This window comes from Leptonychotes weddellii, chromosome 12 (genome assembly GCF_054177405.1).
Source record: "Leptonychotes weddellii isolate Sample4059 chromosome 12, ASM5417740v2, whole genome shotgun sequence".
Taxonomy (NCBI): domain Eukaryota; kingdom Metazoa; phylum Chordata; class Mammalia; order Carnivora; family Phocidae; genus Leptonychotes; species Leptonychotes weddellii.
Genome location: NC_138380.1, coordinates 1,400,243 through 1,416,596, shown reverse-complemented (window position 1 = coordinate 1,416,596; position 16,354 = coordinate 1,400,243). Strand labels below are relative to the sequence as shown.

At 45.5% G+C, this 16,354-nt stretch overlaps 2 protein-coding genes across 5 annotated transcripts in view; both read left to right on the top strand.

Moving 5' to 3' along the window:
• Positions 1-16,354, top strand: part of DNAJB6 (DnaJ heat shock protein family (Hsp40) member B6) — a 398,231-nt gene that overhangs the window by 189,613 nt on the left and 192,264 nt on the right. The gene's annotated exons all lie outside the window — the stretch shown is intronic.
• UBE3C (ubiquitin protein ligase E3C) overlaps positions 3,585-16,354 on the top strand; it is a 123,968-nt gene continuing 111,198 nt past the window's right edge. Inside the window, exon 1 of the mRNA XM_081800882.1 lies at positions 3,585-3,737. Within this exon, the coding sequence (XP_081657008.1) occupies positions 3,672-3,737 (66 nt within the window). The 5' untranslated portion in view covers positions 3,585-3,671. The remainder of the gene's footprint in view (positions 3,738-16,354) is intronic.

Below are 16,354 nucleotides of genomic sequence, written 5' to 3'. Positions count from 1 at the left end.
GAGAGAGAGGCAGAGGCAGAGGGAGAAGCAGGCTCCCCGCAGAGCGGGGAGCCCGATGCGGGACTCGATCCCAGGACCCTGGGATCATGACCTGAGCTGAAGGCAGACACTTAACTGACTGAGCCACCCAGGCGTCCCAGATAAATAAATAAATTCTTTTAAAAAAATTTTATTTTGAATATAGATTCACAGGAAGTTGCAAAAGTAGTACAGAGATGTCCTACATACCCTTTACATAATTTCCCTTCCTGTTGTATCTTACATGATTAGGGTACAATATCCAAGCCAAGACGCAGACATTGGCATGCTGCGTGTTCATGGTTCTGTGTCATTTTATCACACGTGGATGCATGTAACCACCCCTGACCAAGACCCAGAACCATTCCACCACCACAAAGACCTCCTTCCTGTGGCCCCCGTATAGTCCCACCAGCCCCTCCTCCCCCGCCCTAGCCCCTCACAACTACTAACACAGTCTCTGCCTCTCTGATTTTGTCATTTTGCCATAGAAATGGAATCATCCAATCTGTATGTGACTTGGTGGGAGTGGCTCTCCCAGGCAGCAGCATCCAGAGGGCGGCCGCGGTACCGCCGAACCCTACCTGCGGCGAGGACGCACCACGGTGGGGTTGGCCCGCACCCTTCAAAGGACATTTTGGTTGTTTCCAGATTTGGTCGATAGAAGAAGCTGCCGTGAACAGTTATGTATAAATGTTATGTGAACAGACATTTTTATTTCCCTGGGATAAATGTCCAGGAATGCGAGTCCTGCGCCGTCTGGTAAGCGTTTGGTTTCATTTTTTTTAGAAAAAGAAATGACCAGGGGCGCCTGGGTGGCTCAGTTGGTTGAGCGACTGCCTTCGGCTCAGGTCATGATCCTGGAGTCCCGGGATCGAGTCCCGCATTGGGCTCCCTGCTCGGCAGGGAGTCTGCTTCTCCCTCTGACCCTCCTCCCTCTCATGCTCTCTGTCTCTCATTCTCTCTGTCTCAAATGAATAAATAAAATCTTTAAAAAAATAAGAAAAGGGGCGCCTGGGTGCCTCAGTTGGTTAAGCGACTGCCTTCGGCTCAGGTCGTGATCCTGGAGTCCCGGGATCGAGTCCCGCATCGGGCTCCCTGCTCGGCAGGGAGTCTGCTTCTCCCTCTGACCCTCCTCCCTCTCCTGCTCTCTGTCTCTCATTCTCTGTCTCTCAAATAAATAAATAAAATCTTTAAAAAAAAAAAAAAAAGAAAAAGAAATGACCAAACTCTTTTCCAGAGTGGCTGTAACATTGTACCGTAGGGAAGGCCGGGTTTCTCCGCCTCTTTGCCAACATTTGGCGCTGCCACTATGTTGCACTTTAGCGGTTCTAAGGGCTGTGTAACAGTTACGTGATTTTAAACTACCTCTTTCCACTGCCTTTTAGACATCATCGATTTAATGCCCAAGTACTTAAGGGCCCATCCTACAGCACTACAGCAGGCCCACAGGCGAGCCGACCGGAGGAGCTGCAGTCTGGAGAAGGAAGTAGGACGGCACACAATAAGGGAATCCCATTCCACAGGCATTAGGCTCTACCGGAGCACCTGTGGTGGGGAATCTTTTACCCCCAATGTATCCTTGAAAACTATTGTTAGTTTTTGTAGGGCGATAATGAGAGAATGATGTCTTCAAAAACAATCCCCCGCCCCTTTTTAAGAGATGCTGACATATTTACATGAGATGTTGTCTAGAATTCACTTCACAATAATGGGGAGAGTGATTAATGGATGGGGCATGAATTACACAAGAGTGGCCACGATAATCTCTGAAGCTAGGTGAGGGGTAATGGGAACCGATAATACCATTTTATATTCTGCACTACTAGGCTTGAAATTTTTTACTTGAGAGTATTTTTAAAAAATCTTTGAAAATCTTTCAGAGGAATCCTATTTTGATAAGCCATCTTTTCCTCTAGCATGGGGGCAGATGACTAATTCTTTAGCGGAGCGCCAAAGGAAGTACTTGGCTCACACAATGGGCCGCGTGATAAACCAGTATAGTGATGCTCACACCACGAGCAGCAGGTGGAACCTATGACCAAAGGAGGGGACAGCAATGCTGGGATTTTTAAAAAAATAGAAACCTCTTCCCTGCCCATGGTCCTAGTCAATTAAAATACTTGAAAAATACCCAGCAGATGGAGGCCGCACACCTTAATTCCCAACAATGCTGATGCTGGAGAACTAGGCTTGGTGTTCTGGGCAATTGGGCTTCCCTGTTCCTCACCTCTGGTCTAGACCTTCAGAGGGTTTATTTAAGGCCAAATCTGAGAACTCTGAGCAGACTCACTTACTGAGGGCACATACTGGATATCACCCATATTTTTAATCCTTGCTCATCTGACAGGTTAAAGAAAAGCCTGATGTTCCATTTACAAAAATCTGGAAAATTTCAGGGTTGGTGAAAGTTAAATATCTTTGTTGAATCAAGGATTTCTTGACATCTCCGAGTAGCTGTATATGTTAAATGCTGAGGAGTGAGTACTCTCCTGGTGGCTTTCAAAGTTTTTTGATGCTGATTTACAATAAAACACACTCTATGCTGTAACCTCGTTCATACCGTGCGCGCGCAGGGCAGGAATTTTTCAAACCGAGACCGAAAGTACATCTCTCAAACCGTGTTGTGAGATGTACTTAGAGCTTTGTAACTAGCGTTAAAAAAAGATCAGGGCACGCCGCACAGTAATGATAAATGTGAGCGGGTGCAATCTGGGCTGCAGTCGCGTGTATAGGACAGATATTCGTGTGTGTGTGTTGGTGTATGTGACACGTACATGCTAAGTGTTTTCACGTGCATGACGCCGGTGTGCTATGTGTTCAGATGTATGAACTTGGTCACGCGTGGAATGCATGCATCCTTTACAGGCATCCGGGATCTAATAAGGCCCGTCCCTTCGGTCTCCCATCAGCCCAGCTGGGCATCGCACGGAAAGTTGCCAGCCCCGCTTCCCGGGAAAGCGCACATGCGCGTCCAGCTCCCGGGTGCAGGTGCCGGCGCTCCCCCCTCCGCTCCGCCCCCCCCCCGGCGTCTCCCCTCCCCCCCTCCCCGCGCCCCCGCCGCAGAGCCGGGGCACCGCGGGGCCTTCCCACGCTCCAGCGCGCCGACAACGGGCGCGCGCACGCTGCCGGGCTCCGGAGAGCGCCACGGCGTCGGCGTCGGGCGCGCGCACGCCGGCGGCCCGTGGGGCGCAGGGCCGAGGCGTCGGCGTCGGGCGCGCGCGCGCCGGCGGGACCGCGCACGCCAGCCCCGGCCGGCGGCCATCTTTCCTCCCGGCGGCTGCTCCCGGTGCAAGTGCGGGGTCCGCGGCCCTGCAGGCGCCCTCGGCCTCGGCCGGAGCAGTGGGGAGGCGTGGATGAGGGGGGAGGTGAGGAGGAGCGGTCCCCCCAGTGTCGCCGCCTCCCCCACCCGAGGGCAGGCCGGGCGGGCAGAGCCCCCGGGGCGGGCTTGGGCTCGGGCTCCGGCTCCGGCTCCGGCTCGGGGTCGCTCCCCGCTGCGGCGTAGTCCTACCCGCCGGCGACCCCTCCTCTCGGCAGACCCCTCCCCGCGGGAGACCCCTCCCCGTAGGAGGCCCCTCCCCCCGGGAGCCCGCCCCGCCCGCCCCGCTGCTCTCAGAGTCGGGGGCTCCTCCCAGATGGGATAAGCTGTAAAGATGTTTAGTTTTGAAGGGGATTTCAAAACGAGGCCCAAGGTGTCCCTCGGAGGCGCCAGTAGGAAGGTAAGAGCGGCCTGTGTGCGTGCGGCGTCTCGGGCCCTCCCGGGCGAGCGGCCTGGCTTGGGGATGCGGGCCCCCGGCGGCGGGCGGGGGGCCGGCCGGCCGCTGGGTCACCTGCTTCTGATGCTTCCTGGCGCGGCTGGTGAAGAAAAGGGCTTTGTGGGCCGGACTCAGCAGCAGTCTGCACCCCTTCCGTTCCAGCAACTGCGAGGCTGCCGAAGGTGCAACAGCCTTTCCAGTTTCGGGCTGAGGACGTAACGTTTCTTTTCAGACGTGAATTCTAGACACTTCGTCATCCTTGACTTCTGACAGCGGTTGCTCTTAGAATACTGCCTAAGGGGTATTTTCTGTTGTAGAAAGTGAACGGATGTATTTGTTAATGTCAACAGTCTCTGAAATGGAGGCAGAACTCATAATCGGCCACGTGTTTGAATCCAGAGCTATTAGATTCTTCTTCACCAGCTTTCTGGACACATTGCCGGAGAGACTCTAGGGCCGTTTTTCTGTTAGGCTTGGCCCTGTGTTATTCTTTTAATTGTGTAGAGTAAGGGGGAACCGGCTGTAGTCGCTCTGTGTCCTCTCTGATGACTGGCATCTATTGATTCAGGGATGTTGCTCATAAATAGTTGAGGGTTGGCGTTGCTTCATTCACTTGTCTCTCACCCCTTCTCCGCTGTCCTGGTTCAGGGGTGCCTTTTCTGCCTGTTTTGGTGTTATCAGGTTAAAAATAAAAGTGTGGTCTGCGTACTTAACTTGTTTGAAAAGTTTAAGTGAATCTGGCTAGTTGATTGTTTACTAAAGAATTTTTTTAAATGTCTTTTAAATGCTTTGTATATTCTTTTTTGCTTCTTCATTAGTATATTCTGTAGGTTACACTTAAATAACTGGGTTGACATATAATCCTTGGTGGATGCTCAAATTCAAGTAGGAACATCCCTTTAAAATCGGGCCCAGGGTGTGTGTGTGTGTGTGTAATGGTTTCCTAGGGTAGCGGAAGGGAACCCAGTAGGGAGTTGGTAGAGAACTGTGCCGATAACTTTCAAGCCTTGAGTTTTGCATGGTAGTGGCTGGCTGAAGGTAGCTGGCTGCAGAACTAGGTACTAAAACTAGGTACTGTGCGGGTATGGCAGGGTTGGCATGGGTAACATTCAGTGGTTTGGGTAGTCATGAAAATTACAAATGAGATAGAGGTATTTCTGCCCTTGGAGTGTAGAAGAGGCCTTGGGGCCCACCGGGCAGATCTAGGGTACACGTGAGGTAGAGAGCAGATGAATGATTGCACATGCTCACAGCAAGCTGGTGACAGGTCATCACCTCAGAATCCATGTCACTTGTGACTTCTGTCATAGACAGGAGGGCCCCTGCATGCCCTGCTTGGGTGCTGTTTTCTCAACTAGTAACACAACTCTAGTCTGAGGAAATTCTTATCTATTGATCAGAATCTCGGGGAGATTGCACATCTTGTTTTTAGCTGTGCAAAACAATTTTTTTTTCTTTTTGATTGAGGTATAGACTAAACATTAACTGTACGTGTCTTAGGTCATGTCCCTAGAAGAGCTTGAGGAGGTGACCTTGGTGCAACTGAAATTGGGGGGGGGTGGGAAGGAGAGGGCAGGGGAAAGGTCTTCTTGCTTGGAGTCTAGCTGTAGCCCAGTCCCACCAAGAACTCGGGACCATGGCTGGCATCACAGAACTGTCCCTTCTTGAGGTAAGGGGGCTAGAATTTTGTAATTCTGTCTGCCCCCCCATATCAGTTAGTCTTTGGCTGCAGGCCACCCTTGGGGTGAGGGTGGGAGTGTGACACTGCTGGCCCTTGGCTGAGGGCAGTTGCCCTGGGAAGGTACTCAGGAGCCAATAGTGGTTAACACACAGCGGCTGGGGGATGGGTGCTCTGGCCTGGAATCTGGGTGAGAAATCAACTGCAGGTTCAGCTGGAAGGATTTTTACGAATGACTGCACCCTTGTGACCACCCCCCCCAATGAAATAACATTCCCAGCATTCCATAGGCTCCCTCCTGCTCCCTTCCATTCAATATTCCTTCTCCCAAAGATAATTGCTATTTGATCTCTGTTACTGTTCGTTAGTTTTGTCTGTTGAACTTCATGTGAATGGAGTCACATACAGTTTGTTCCTGTTTTGGGGTCCGCATTCTGAGAGGTGGAGTTCATTCTCCTTGTTTTGTTGCGTTGTATGAAAACAGCATGGTCGATGCATTCTGTTTTTATGGTGTCTTCTGGAGGGCACAGCCGCTCATATGCTGGGTTATGCACACACTTAGCTTAGCTCTAGTGCACATACCTGCATTGTCTGAGGGTGTCTGTGGCCTCACTTCCTTTCAACATTTCTTATTGTCACTCCTTTAATTTTGGCAATTCTGGTGGGGATGTAGTTTCATTGTAGTTATAGTTTTAATTTTGTTTCCTGGCAAAATTGTTGAGCACCTACAAATGCATATTTTCCTTAATTCTCTTTGGGTACAATGTAATTCCTTCCCCTAATTTAAAAGGTTATAAGGGTCTTTCCTTCATGTATTAAATTATTTGTAATTTTCCTCCTTTCTTGAACTTGGTGGAAAACTGAATATTGCCACCTTTTGAATACATCTTTTCTTTTTCCAAATTAAATGAATATCTTTAATGTTTATTTGTGAAGGCTCTGTGTAGCATCTGAAGCATAATAAGGAAACTTCCATGCCCTCATTATAATCTTGTTGGAGAGATAAGACTTTAACAATTACAAGTCATTTAATGGTAGAGAATAGTTACTACATTCTAGGTTTGTGTTAGGGCTGGTCCAGGAAAGGGTAGAGCTGGTTGGGGCTTAGTCTTGAAGGATGGATAGAATTAGGGTTGGTGGGGAACAAGAAGGGTATTCTAAGTGGGTGGAAGGGTATACACAGAGTAAGTATATACTGGATTCCGCTGATTCTAAGTTACACAGTTTCCTACTTTTTAATATTTCTGAAATCAGGATACATCTTGGTGGCATGACATAGTTCATGGGTAATATTTGTTTTTCCTTTCTTGTAGTGCAGAGAAGAATATCTTAGGGACCATTCAATTACAAGTATAGAAATCCACTGAAAATTGCTTAGTAGGGGGGAAAAAGTGTAAGGGAAGAATATGATGGTATCTCAAAGAATGTAAGGACAGAAACGTACCCAGATACCAAGTCATTAGCATCAAGGTGGTTACTCTTGGTGTTGGGCTGCACTGTCTCCTTCATTCTTGGCTTTCTGCTGACTGGCTTTCTCTCTTTTACTTGCATGTGACCTTGGCAGTGTATGATTTCCTAGTTGAGGTGCCCTACTGAGACTGTTGGATCTCAATTCCATTTCTCAGGAGAGGAAATCTGATTGGTCTGGGTCAGCCTCCCACCTGATGAGCTGAGTCTGGGATGGGGGATGGAATCTTTGGTACAAATAGAGCAGTCTAGATGTATGAGTTGTGGAGAGCAGATTCTCCAAGAGGAGGAAGTGGTTGTTGAACAGAATGTCTAGGTTTCTGTGGACATAAGTAGAGATGTGTAACAGGCTATTGATTGTACATGTATGAAATGAGGGAGAAATATGGGCTAGACATGCAGATTTGGTAGTTACCAACAGATAGATGACTCAGAAAGAAGTCCCTAGGGGAAGGCCTGGAGTATGGGATGGGGTGTGGCTTGTGGCATGTTGTAACATCTAATAAGTGAGGAGAATATTTAGGAAAGAATCACACCTGGCGTGGGGCTGGGGCAGGTCAGGGGGAAGCGACCACAGTGCCAGGTGCTGCAGGGGTGCAGTGAGGAAACACTAACAAATACCAAGCCCAGGGTGACTTTATGGGGATAATAGGCCAGGGTAGTAGGACTTGGAAGTCAGATTGCAGTACATCAGGGAGTGAATGGGAAGTCAAAAAGTGGCTAGATCTTTTTTGAAAAGGACCTGAAGAAGGTTGCATTCAGGGTGTAAGGAAGGTTTTGTTTTGGGGGGGATGGGAGAAACTTGAGCAAGCTATAGACTGGGGAAGGGGCAGGTAGAGGAGGGAGGCGTTGCAGAGCTTTCAGAGTCCTGGGGGAAGAGAGTGGGAAGAATTAGGTGTGAGCAGAAGAGAAAAATATATTTTTTAAATATTTTATTTATTTATTTGTCAGAGAGAGAGAGAGCCCAGGCGGGGGGAGCAGCAGACAGAGGGAGAAGCAGGCTCCCCGCCGACAGGGAGCCCAATGCGGGACTTGATCCCAGGACTCTGGGATCATGACCTGAGCCGAACGCAGATGCTTAACCAACTGAGCCACCCAGGCATCCCGAGAAAAATATTTTGAAATTTACGGGGAAGAAATGGATGTGGATATGGAAAAGTTTATTTTATTTTTTTTTTAAAGGTTTTACTTATTTATTTGTCAGAGAGAGGTGGGGGGCACAAACAGGGCATAATCAAGGCAGACACTTAACCAACTGAGCCACTCAGGCATTCCTGGAAAACTTTATAGATAGGAGGAAGGAAATTAAAATTTCTTTCCAGCTTTGCATAGACAGTTGAGGAAGAGTGGCAGTAGAAATAAGATTTCTTTAATGTTTGTCCATTGCTTTAAAAAAATAGGACTTTATTTTCTAGAGCTTTATAGAAGAAAGTCAAGCAGATGGTACCAAGTTCCCTTTTGCCCCCCTCCTCCTCACATTTCCCCAGTTAATTAGCGTCTTGCGTTAGTGTGGTTCATTTGTCATAATTGATAAGCCAATACTGATACATTAATGTTCACTCTTTGTGTTGTATTTTCTATGGGTTTTGACAAATGTATAATGACATATTATCCACCCTTGAGTATCATCCAGAATAGCTGATTGCCCTAAAAATCCTCCCGCCTTTACTTATTCATCCTCCCCCATACTCCCTGCATCCTGTAGTACAAGTATTTAGTTTTATAAGAAACTGCAGAACTGGGGGCGCCTGGGTGGCTCAGTCAGTTTGGCGTCTGACTCTTGGTTTCAGCTCAGGTTATGATCTCAGGGTCCTGAGAGCGAGCCCCTCGCTCAGCAGGGAGTCTGCTTCTCTCCCCCTCTCTCTGCCCTTCCCCCTGGATGTGTGCACTCTCTCTCTCTAATAAATAAATAAATCTTTAAAAACAAAACAAAACTGCCGAAGTGTCCTCCAAAGTGGGTGCAGCATTTTGCACTGCCGCTGGCAATGAATGAGAGTTCCTGTTGCTCCACATCTTTGCCAGCATTTGGTGGTGTCAAGTGTTCTGGATTTTGGTCATTCTGATAGGTATGTAGTAGTATCTCATAGTTTTAATTTGCATTTCCTTGATGACACATGATGTGGAGTATCTTTTCATATGCTTATATGCCATCTGTATATGTTACCTTTTGCCCATTTTTTAATTGGGTTTTTTTTTTTTTTACTTATTTTTTTTATTAATTTTTTTAAGTGGGCTCCATGCCCAGTGTGGAGCCCAATTCGGGGCTTGAACTCAGGACCCTGAGATCAAGACCTGAGCTCAGATCGAGTCAGATCCTTAGCCGACTGAGCCACCCAGGTGCCCCTCCATGCTATTTTTTTTTTTTTAAGTTGGCACTTGGTATATGTGTTGTCATGCTACTCTGTGTACATTGCAGTGGAAAATAAAACTCTTATAGATCTGGCATTAAGTAAAAATGTTTTCTGAGATTAGATTTAAGAATGTTAATTTATTGTCAGGACTGGTATTATTACATTACTGTTTTATGTAGCAGTACCAGTTCTGTTCTCTTGAATGTAATTGTTGGTAGCCTTCATATATGGGACCAAAAAACTGGTTCCTTGTAGCAGATAAGGTCAGGAATTCTTGATTTTGTTCTTAGGGAAATCAAGCGGACTAGAAGGCTGTGACTATTTGTCTAATTCCTTTTGTACTCGTAATCAGGGCCTAGGGTGAAGCAAGCAAGGCAGCTAGGGCACAGAATTTAGGGAGGCACTCACTCAAGTTGTACAACTGCAGGGCTTAAGGGGGCCCTTACTCTCATGGCTGGCCCTGCACAGTGCCACCCACAGAGCAAGCACCTCCTTAAATCTTGTTCTCCAGGTACGTAGCTTGCCTCACCAGTCCCTGTCTGGCTGTGCACACTGAAGCTGATTTTCTTGGTTAGGGACTTACTTGCCCACTAAGTCTCTTAATTAAGGTAACACATAGTAAGTGTCATAGGACTGCACAAGAGCCTCAAAAGAGTTTTTTGCAAAAGCAATAGGGAGTTTTCTTCTGTGACTTTCCTTTTATTCTTAAAACTTTCATAGAATGCAGACAGCTAGAAGTTTGGAAGTTAGACATCTTATTCTTAACAGTGACCTTTATTTTATGCCACTGTAAGAGTAGCTGCTTTCTACATGTTCCTGTTCTCCAGCCGTGGCCTCTTCACACCTTCCTTTATTTACAGCGTTTGTCAACAGGAAGGCAGGAGTGGGAACTTTCTTCTGTTGGCTTGTCTCCTTATAGTTCATTGCCTTTCGGGGTAATCAGATTACAGTTGGACATGCCTGATGGTGTAAATTGGCACAACCCACTTGGTGGGGGGGGGGCGGCGGAGGGAGAAGCAGTTTAGCATCAAAAGTCTTAACAAGGTACATCCCCTCTAATCCGGTAATTCTACTTTTAGAAGTTAATCCTAAGGAACTAATTTGACAGGTGCATAGGAAAGATGTATGGGAAAAAATGATGATTGTGGCGATACTCATCATATTAAAAATATAAAACAACCTAAATGGCTAACAGTAGGAAATTTGTTAAGCAGATGGTAATATAACAACGTAATGGAATGCTATACAACCATTTAAAGTGGTCATGATGTTTGCTTATTAATATCTATATTTTAGGGGCACCTGGGTGGCTCAGTTGGTTAAGCGACTGCCTTCGGCTCAGGTCATGATCCTGGAGTCCTGGGATCGAGTCCCGCATCGGGCTCCCGGCTCGGCGGGGAGCCTGCTTCTCCCTCTGACCCTATCCCCTCTCATGCTGTTTCTCTCTCTCTCTCTCTCAAATAAATAAAATCTTTAAAAAAAAAAAAATCTATATTTTAATGTCTATTATATTTATTAAAATGATTCATTGTTTATGGAAATAAGCAGATTACAAAACAGTACTGCAGTGAGCATTTAAATATTAGTCTAACCAATCATGATATTGGGGTGCCTGGCTGGCTCAGGAGAGCATGTGACTTTGTTGTTTTGTTTAATGATTTTTATTTATTCATCTGAGAGAGAGAGCATGAGTGGGGGAGAAGCAGCCTCCCCACTGAGCCGGGAGGCCGATGAGGGGCTCGATCCCAGAACCCTGGGATCATGATCTGAGCTGAAGGCAGATGCTTAATGACTGAGCCACCCAGGTGCCCCAAGCATGCAGCTTTGATCTCCGAATTGTAAGTTCAAGCACCATATTGGGTGTAGAGATTACTTAAAAATAAAATTAAAAACAAAACAAAACAACCAGTCATGATATCTACTTTACCACTTTCTTAATTTCCAGTAAACGAAGGACATGTTCTCTATTCCAGTGTAATGGTGGCTTAAAGCAGTACATTCTCGTCATTTCACCCAGTTTTGTGGGACAGGTATCTGAGGGCAGCTTGTGGGGTGGTTCTGGCTCAGCATCTCTCAGAAGCTCAGGTGTCTAAAGCTCTGACTGAACTGGGGATCCACACCTGGGCTTGCTTGTCCACGTACCTGGTCTTGGTGGGAGGTGTCAGGTTCATCCTACCTGCACATCTCCTGAGGGCTGTGTGAATGTCCTCATGACATGGCATGTGATGTGAGAGGGCAGAGAGAAAGCAGCATGCCTGTACGAGGTAGTCCTGAAGGTCACATACACTTTCGTCCTATTCTATCCACCCAGTCCACCCTCAAGGTGAAAGGTAAAGTTAAGTTCCACCTCTTAAAGGGAAGCAGCATCAAAGAATTTGTGGAAATATTCTTTAAAAAAAAAATATGGTATTGTGGGAGACAGAGTGCATGCCTGCATGTGCACAAGCAGGGGGAGGGGCAGAGGGAGAGAGAGAATCTCAAGCAGACTCCCCATTGAGCGCAGAGCCGGACACAGGGCTCAGTCTCACGACCCTGAGATCATGACCTGAGCTGAAATCAAGAGTTGGAGGCTCAACCGACTGAGCCACCCAGGTGTTCCCAAATTTGTGGAAATATTCTAAAACCACAGAAGGGGTGTCAGTTTTAGCTAAGTTGTAAATGCTAATACCGCATGACTTAATAGATGTTATTTTTCTGTTTCAGCCTATTAAGAGTTAAATATCATGGCTTTCTTTTTCTCCTACTATATTGAGTCAGTAGTTACTAGCTATGTAACTATTATGTAAATAATGAAACAGTTATAAAGCAAAAATTGTTGACCAAGTAATTTTTCAGTAGACATTTTGATGAAACTTAGTTGACTCGGAGACAACTTTGTAGCTCTGTGCCTTGGAAACTTAAGCAGATGACATTTATTTGCGGCAATGTGCATTTACTTAGGTCATTTGCCTCTTTAATCCAACTACCCTTGGAGAAAAGGGGGGATATACGGTTGGGCGGGGGGGAGTAGATAATTTTGGAATGAGTGTCTTTGGGTTGTCACCATGACAACCGTAGGGCAGGGTGCAGACACGTGAGGATATGGAAGAGAGGTGAGTGAAGTAGGAGAGTATCGTGGTAAATTTTTGCTCATTGGGAACTTTTTTGGACAGTCCTGTACCAGAATGAAGGGAGGAAGCTTGTTTTCCTTTTCTTTTAGTCCTTGTGTATCCTGTTTCCAGAACTCCAGGCAAATGGTATAAGGTTAGTGCCATAGGCTTTTGTGCGCTGGGTTTCTTACCACTGTTTATGTATGAACGTTGTTGCCATCAGTGAGAAGGAACAGCATAGACAGAGGTGTCCAGCCATGGAGGGGTGGTAATCACCTACAGATGGTTCAACACAGCTGGAGTTAGGGTAGGAGAAGAGAAGGCTGGGGATGGGCAGTCGGGGGCCAGACCACAAAGGGTTCCGGGGGTCACACTTGGCATATCCAGGCACATTGGTGAGCCAGTGAAGGATTTTAAGCACTGAAGTGAGGTTTTGGGAGAGATGAGCGCGGGGCAGTGCAGGTGGTTGGAAACCAGGCGAGAGATAGCGGTAGTTGTGCAGAAGAGTAATGAGGGCCTAAAGCAAAGCCAGGGGGGAGGCTGAGTGGAGTGGAACTGAAGAGCTGTTGAGGAGGCAGAATTGATGAGCTCTGCAATGAGAGGGTCACTTCAGGTGTTTGGGATTACCAGAGTGGATAGTGACTCCAGGAACCAAGACGATGTTCCATTCCTAGGGGCCTGTGCAATGTGAGATGTTTGGGGATGTTCAGGAAGCACTGGTTTGGACCTTTGGGTAGAGCCTGGGAGTCCATCAGTAGGTGGTTGAAATTGTGAGATGCACCGGAATCCTCGGGAAAGCGTTCCTCTGAGAAGACTTGTAGGCTCAGAACAAAACTCTGAGGGATGCCAGCATTTACAGAAGCAGAGAAAGGGGCATGCAGTCAGGGCCTGGTGAGCAGAAAGCCCGCAGGTATGTCCACATGTGGGTGGCCACACTCGCCGTCAGACAGCAGTTGTTACTGACGGAGGCAGAGTGTGCGAAAGCAGGGCTCATCGGAGGACCGCGAGCCTTGTGTGTGAGGCTTGATTTTGAGGCTTTTTGTTTTGCTCTAGCCGTTCCTCTCTATCTTGTGTCTGACTCTGTTTTATCCCAAAGCTGAGAGTTAAGTCATTCAATCTGTTTTCTAAAATTAAAATTTTAATTTTTAAAAATTACTGTACATGCTCATTGCATGAACTTTGTATGAAGTATATATGTTTATACTTTATTTTTGGATGTTTAGGTTGTTTTTATTTTATTGTGAACAACATCTTTAGAGCCAACAATTTATCATTATTTTTTAGGATAAATTAAAGAAGTTGAATTGCTTGGTCAAAGTATGCATATTGTAAAGGCTTTTGATACGCTTTGTTCTCTAGAAAGAATTGTATCGGTGTCTGTTCCCTGGGCGTGGCAGTTAAGTGCCGCCTGCGCATCTTTGCCTTGCCGTCAGCCTCCGAGGACGTTTTTGTCTCCAGGGAGTCCCTTTTCTCTCTTGTTGCAGTGACATAGGAGGCTGTCCTCCGTATTTGTCCTCCTGCAGGGCGTTTGGCTGGTTGTGCCCCCTCATTTCTCTGTGACTCCTGGAGGCGTCCGCACTCCGTGCCACATCCTTCCGAGGGAGAGATCAGAGCTCATCGAGTCCAGAAAACCACCAAGCTCAGGAACCCTGGTCTGTTCTCCAGGATGCTCTGCTGTGCCGTGTAGCCTGCATGTCTGGCGTCCGCCTCCCACTTTACTTAACGCTCTCCTTTAACTGCGGGGGGAGTCAAGGAACATGGATGGCTTGCAGGCACTGAGAAGGTGGTTCTGATAAAATCCTACGTCTTTTTAAACTAATTTTCCTTGCAATGAAGCTTTAATGCTCTAATATTTTTAAGGAACATTAGTAAACTCTAGTGTGTTGGCAAGCAGCATGATTCGTATCACATCTTTACTACAAAATGTGAAATTGTTAAAAGTACAGCAGAAACCAGAAGAAATGTTTATCTCCGTAACCAACTGTCTGTGATTTAGTTGCTTATCTTTTTTGGGCTTCTCTTTTTCATATCTTATAATATGAAAGTTGTAATTCTTGATAATGAGAAAGTCAAACTGAATTATCACTAATCTTCCTTGCTTTAATAATGTTTCCATTTCCAGTCTCCAGACCAGGGGCCTTTGAAACAGTGTTAACTTTTTTTTTTTTTAAAGATTTTATTTATTTGAAGAGAGAGACACAGCGAGAGAGGGAACACAAGCAGGGGGAGTGGCAGAGGGAGAAGCAGGCCTCCCGCCGATGGGAGCCCGATGTGGGGCTCGATCCCAGGACCCTGGGATCATGACCTGAGCTGAAGGCAGACGCTTAACGACTGAGCCACCCAGGCGCCCCAGTGTTAACTTCTTTTTAATTGAAAAAAATTATAAGAAGTGAAATCCAGCTAAAGGGCTTATAATGAAACCTTCCCCTCACTGAGATTCCCAGTTTCCCCATTAGTACCAGTTTCCTCAGTGTCTGTTCAGAACTAGTCTAAACATAAATAAACATATTCCCCATCACTTTTTCAATAAAAACGAGGGAATATACTGTTCTTCTACTTAGTGTTGTAGCTTAGTGATGACTCATTAGGTCTCGGTAGTTCTGTTTTCACAGGTGCATGATATTCCACACATGGTTTGTGTCATGTAACCACTTCCCTATTTATGTGTGTTTCTGTGTGTCTGTGTGTGTATGTATCTATAGGTTATTTCCAGGGTTTTGCTATTAAAATGGTGCCATATTTACCACCCAGTTCTTATGTAAGAAAAGGAAATCTTTCAGAATTTGTTATAATGGGATTAAACTATTTCATAAAGTGAGCTCTTGTCTACTTATAATGTTTATTATAAAAAATTTAAGATATACTGAAATGAAGAAAAACTACCTCTTCGGAACCCTACCCTCCATTTAGAAATAAAACACTGCTAATATGTGGGTAAATTTCTTTCTAGTTTTTTTCTATGTATTTGTTGAATTAGGAATCATACTGCACATTCTGTTTCATAAATATGATATTTAGTAATTTATTACTGTATTTGATGCACCTTTAAATATTTTTTGCATTTACATGAAGTTGGTTGCTCTTATATTTTCATAGAGGTTCTTGGAAAAACCCACGTATCATAGATTGTGTATTATTCACAAATAATACTTTTGCTAACATTTGACATTTTAATTAACTCAAAAGGAAGTGTTTTACTCGAATATTCTTTGAACTGTGTAAAACTGTTCTTACTATGTTAGTGCATGAGAGTGGGAAAATAGTAACTTAAAACAGGTGTGAAACTGATTACTCTATCTACACTGTTAAATGAAGTAAATTGCTAAAGGAAGATAACCCAAATAGTGAAACAAAGGAAACTTTGTTTTTAGAAATCAAGATATTAATAAGCATGCTAGCGTTCCTTTTATAAATGGTTAGCCCATTTGAGCATTTGGTGTATGGAAGTCATATTATATAAATGTACTTTGACTTCAGTGACCATAATGTTTTTTATTCTGATAGTTAATGAAATCTAATTTAAACTATCTATGACTTACATTTTAAAAAACTTCATTTTGTTACTACCAAAGGTATCTGCATTTAAAAAAGGCATTTTTCCCCCATTTAAAAACATTATTGTTAATGGTATTTTTGAAGTTTGGCCATATTTAATTTTCAGAGAAGATGAGATAATGTGCCTTGAGTGCAAAGATCAAATAGAGAGGTTTGCTGTAATTTACTCTTGTTTACATATTGATGAAAACGGTTAGTGTCACAGCAGTGGAGGTGAGATTGGCGTTGAAAGTAACATGTACCCAGGGGCGCCTGGGTGGCTCAGTTGGTTAAGCGACTGCCTTCGGCTCAGGTCATGATCCTGGAGTCCTGGGATCGAGTCCCGCATCGGGCTCCCTGCTCGGCAGGGAGTCTGCTTCTCCCTCTGACCCTCCTCCCTCTCATGCTCTCTGTCTCTCATTCTCTCTCTCTCAAATAAATAAATAAAATCTTTAAAAAAAA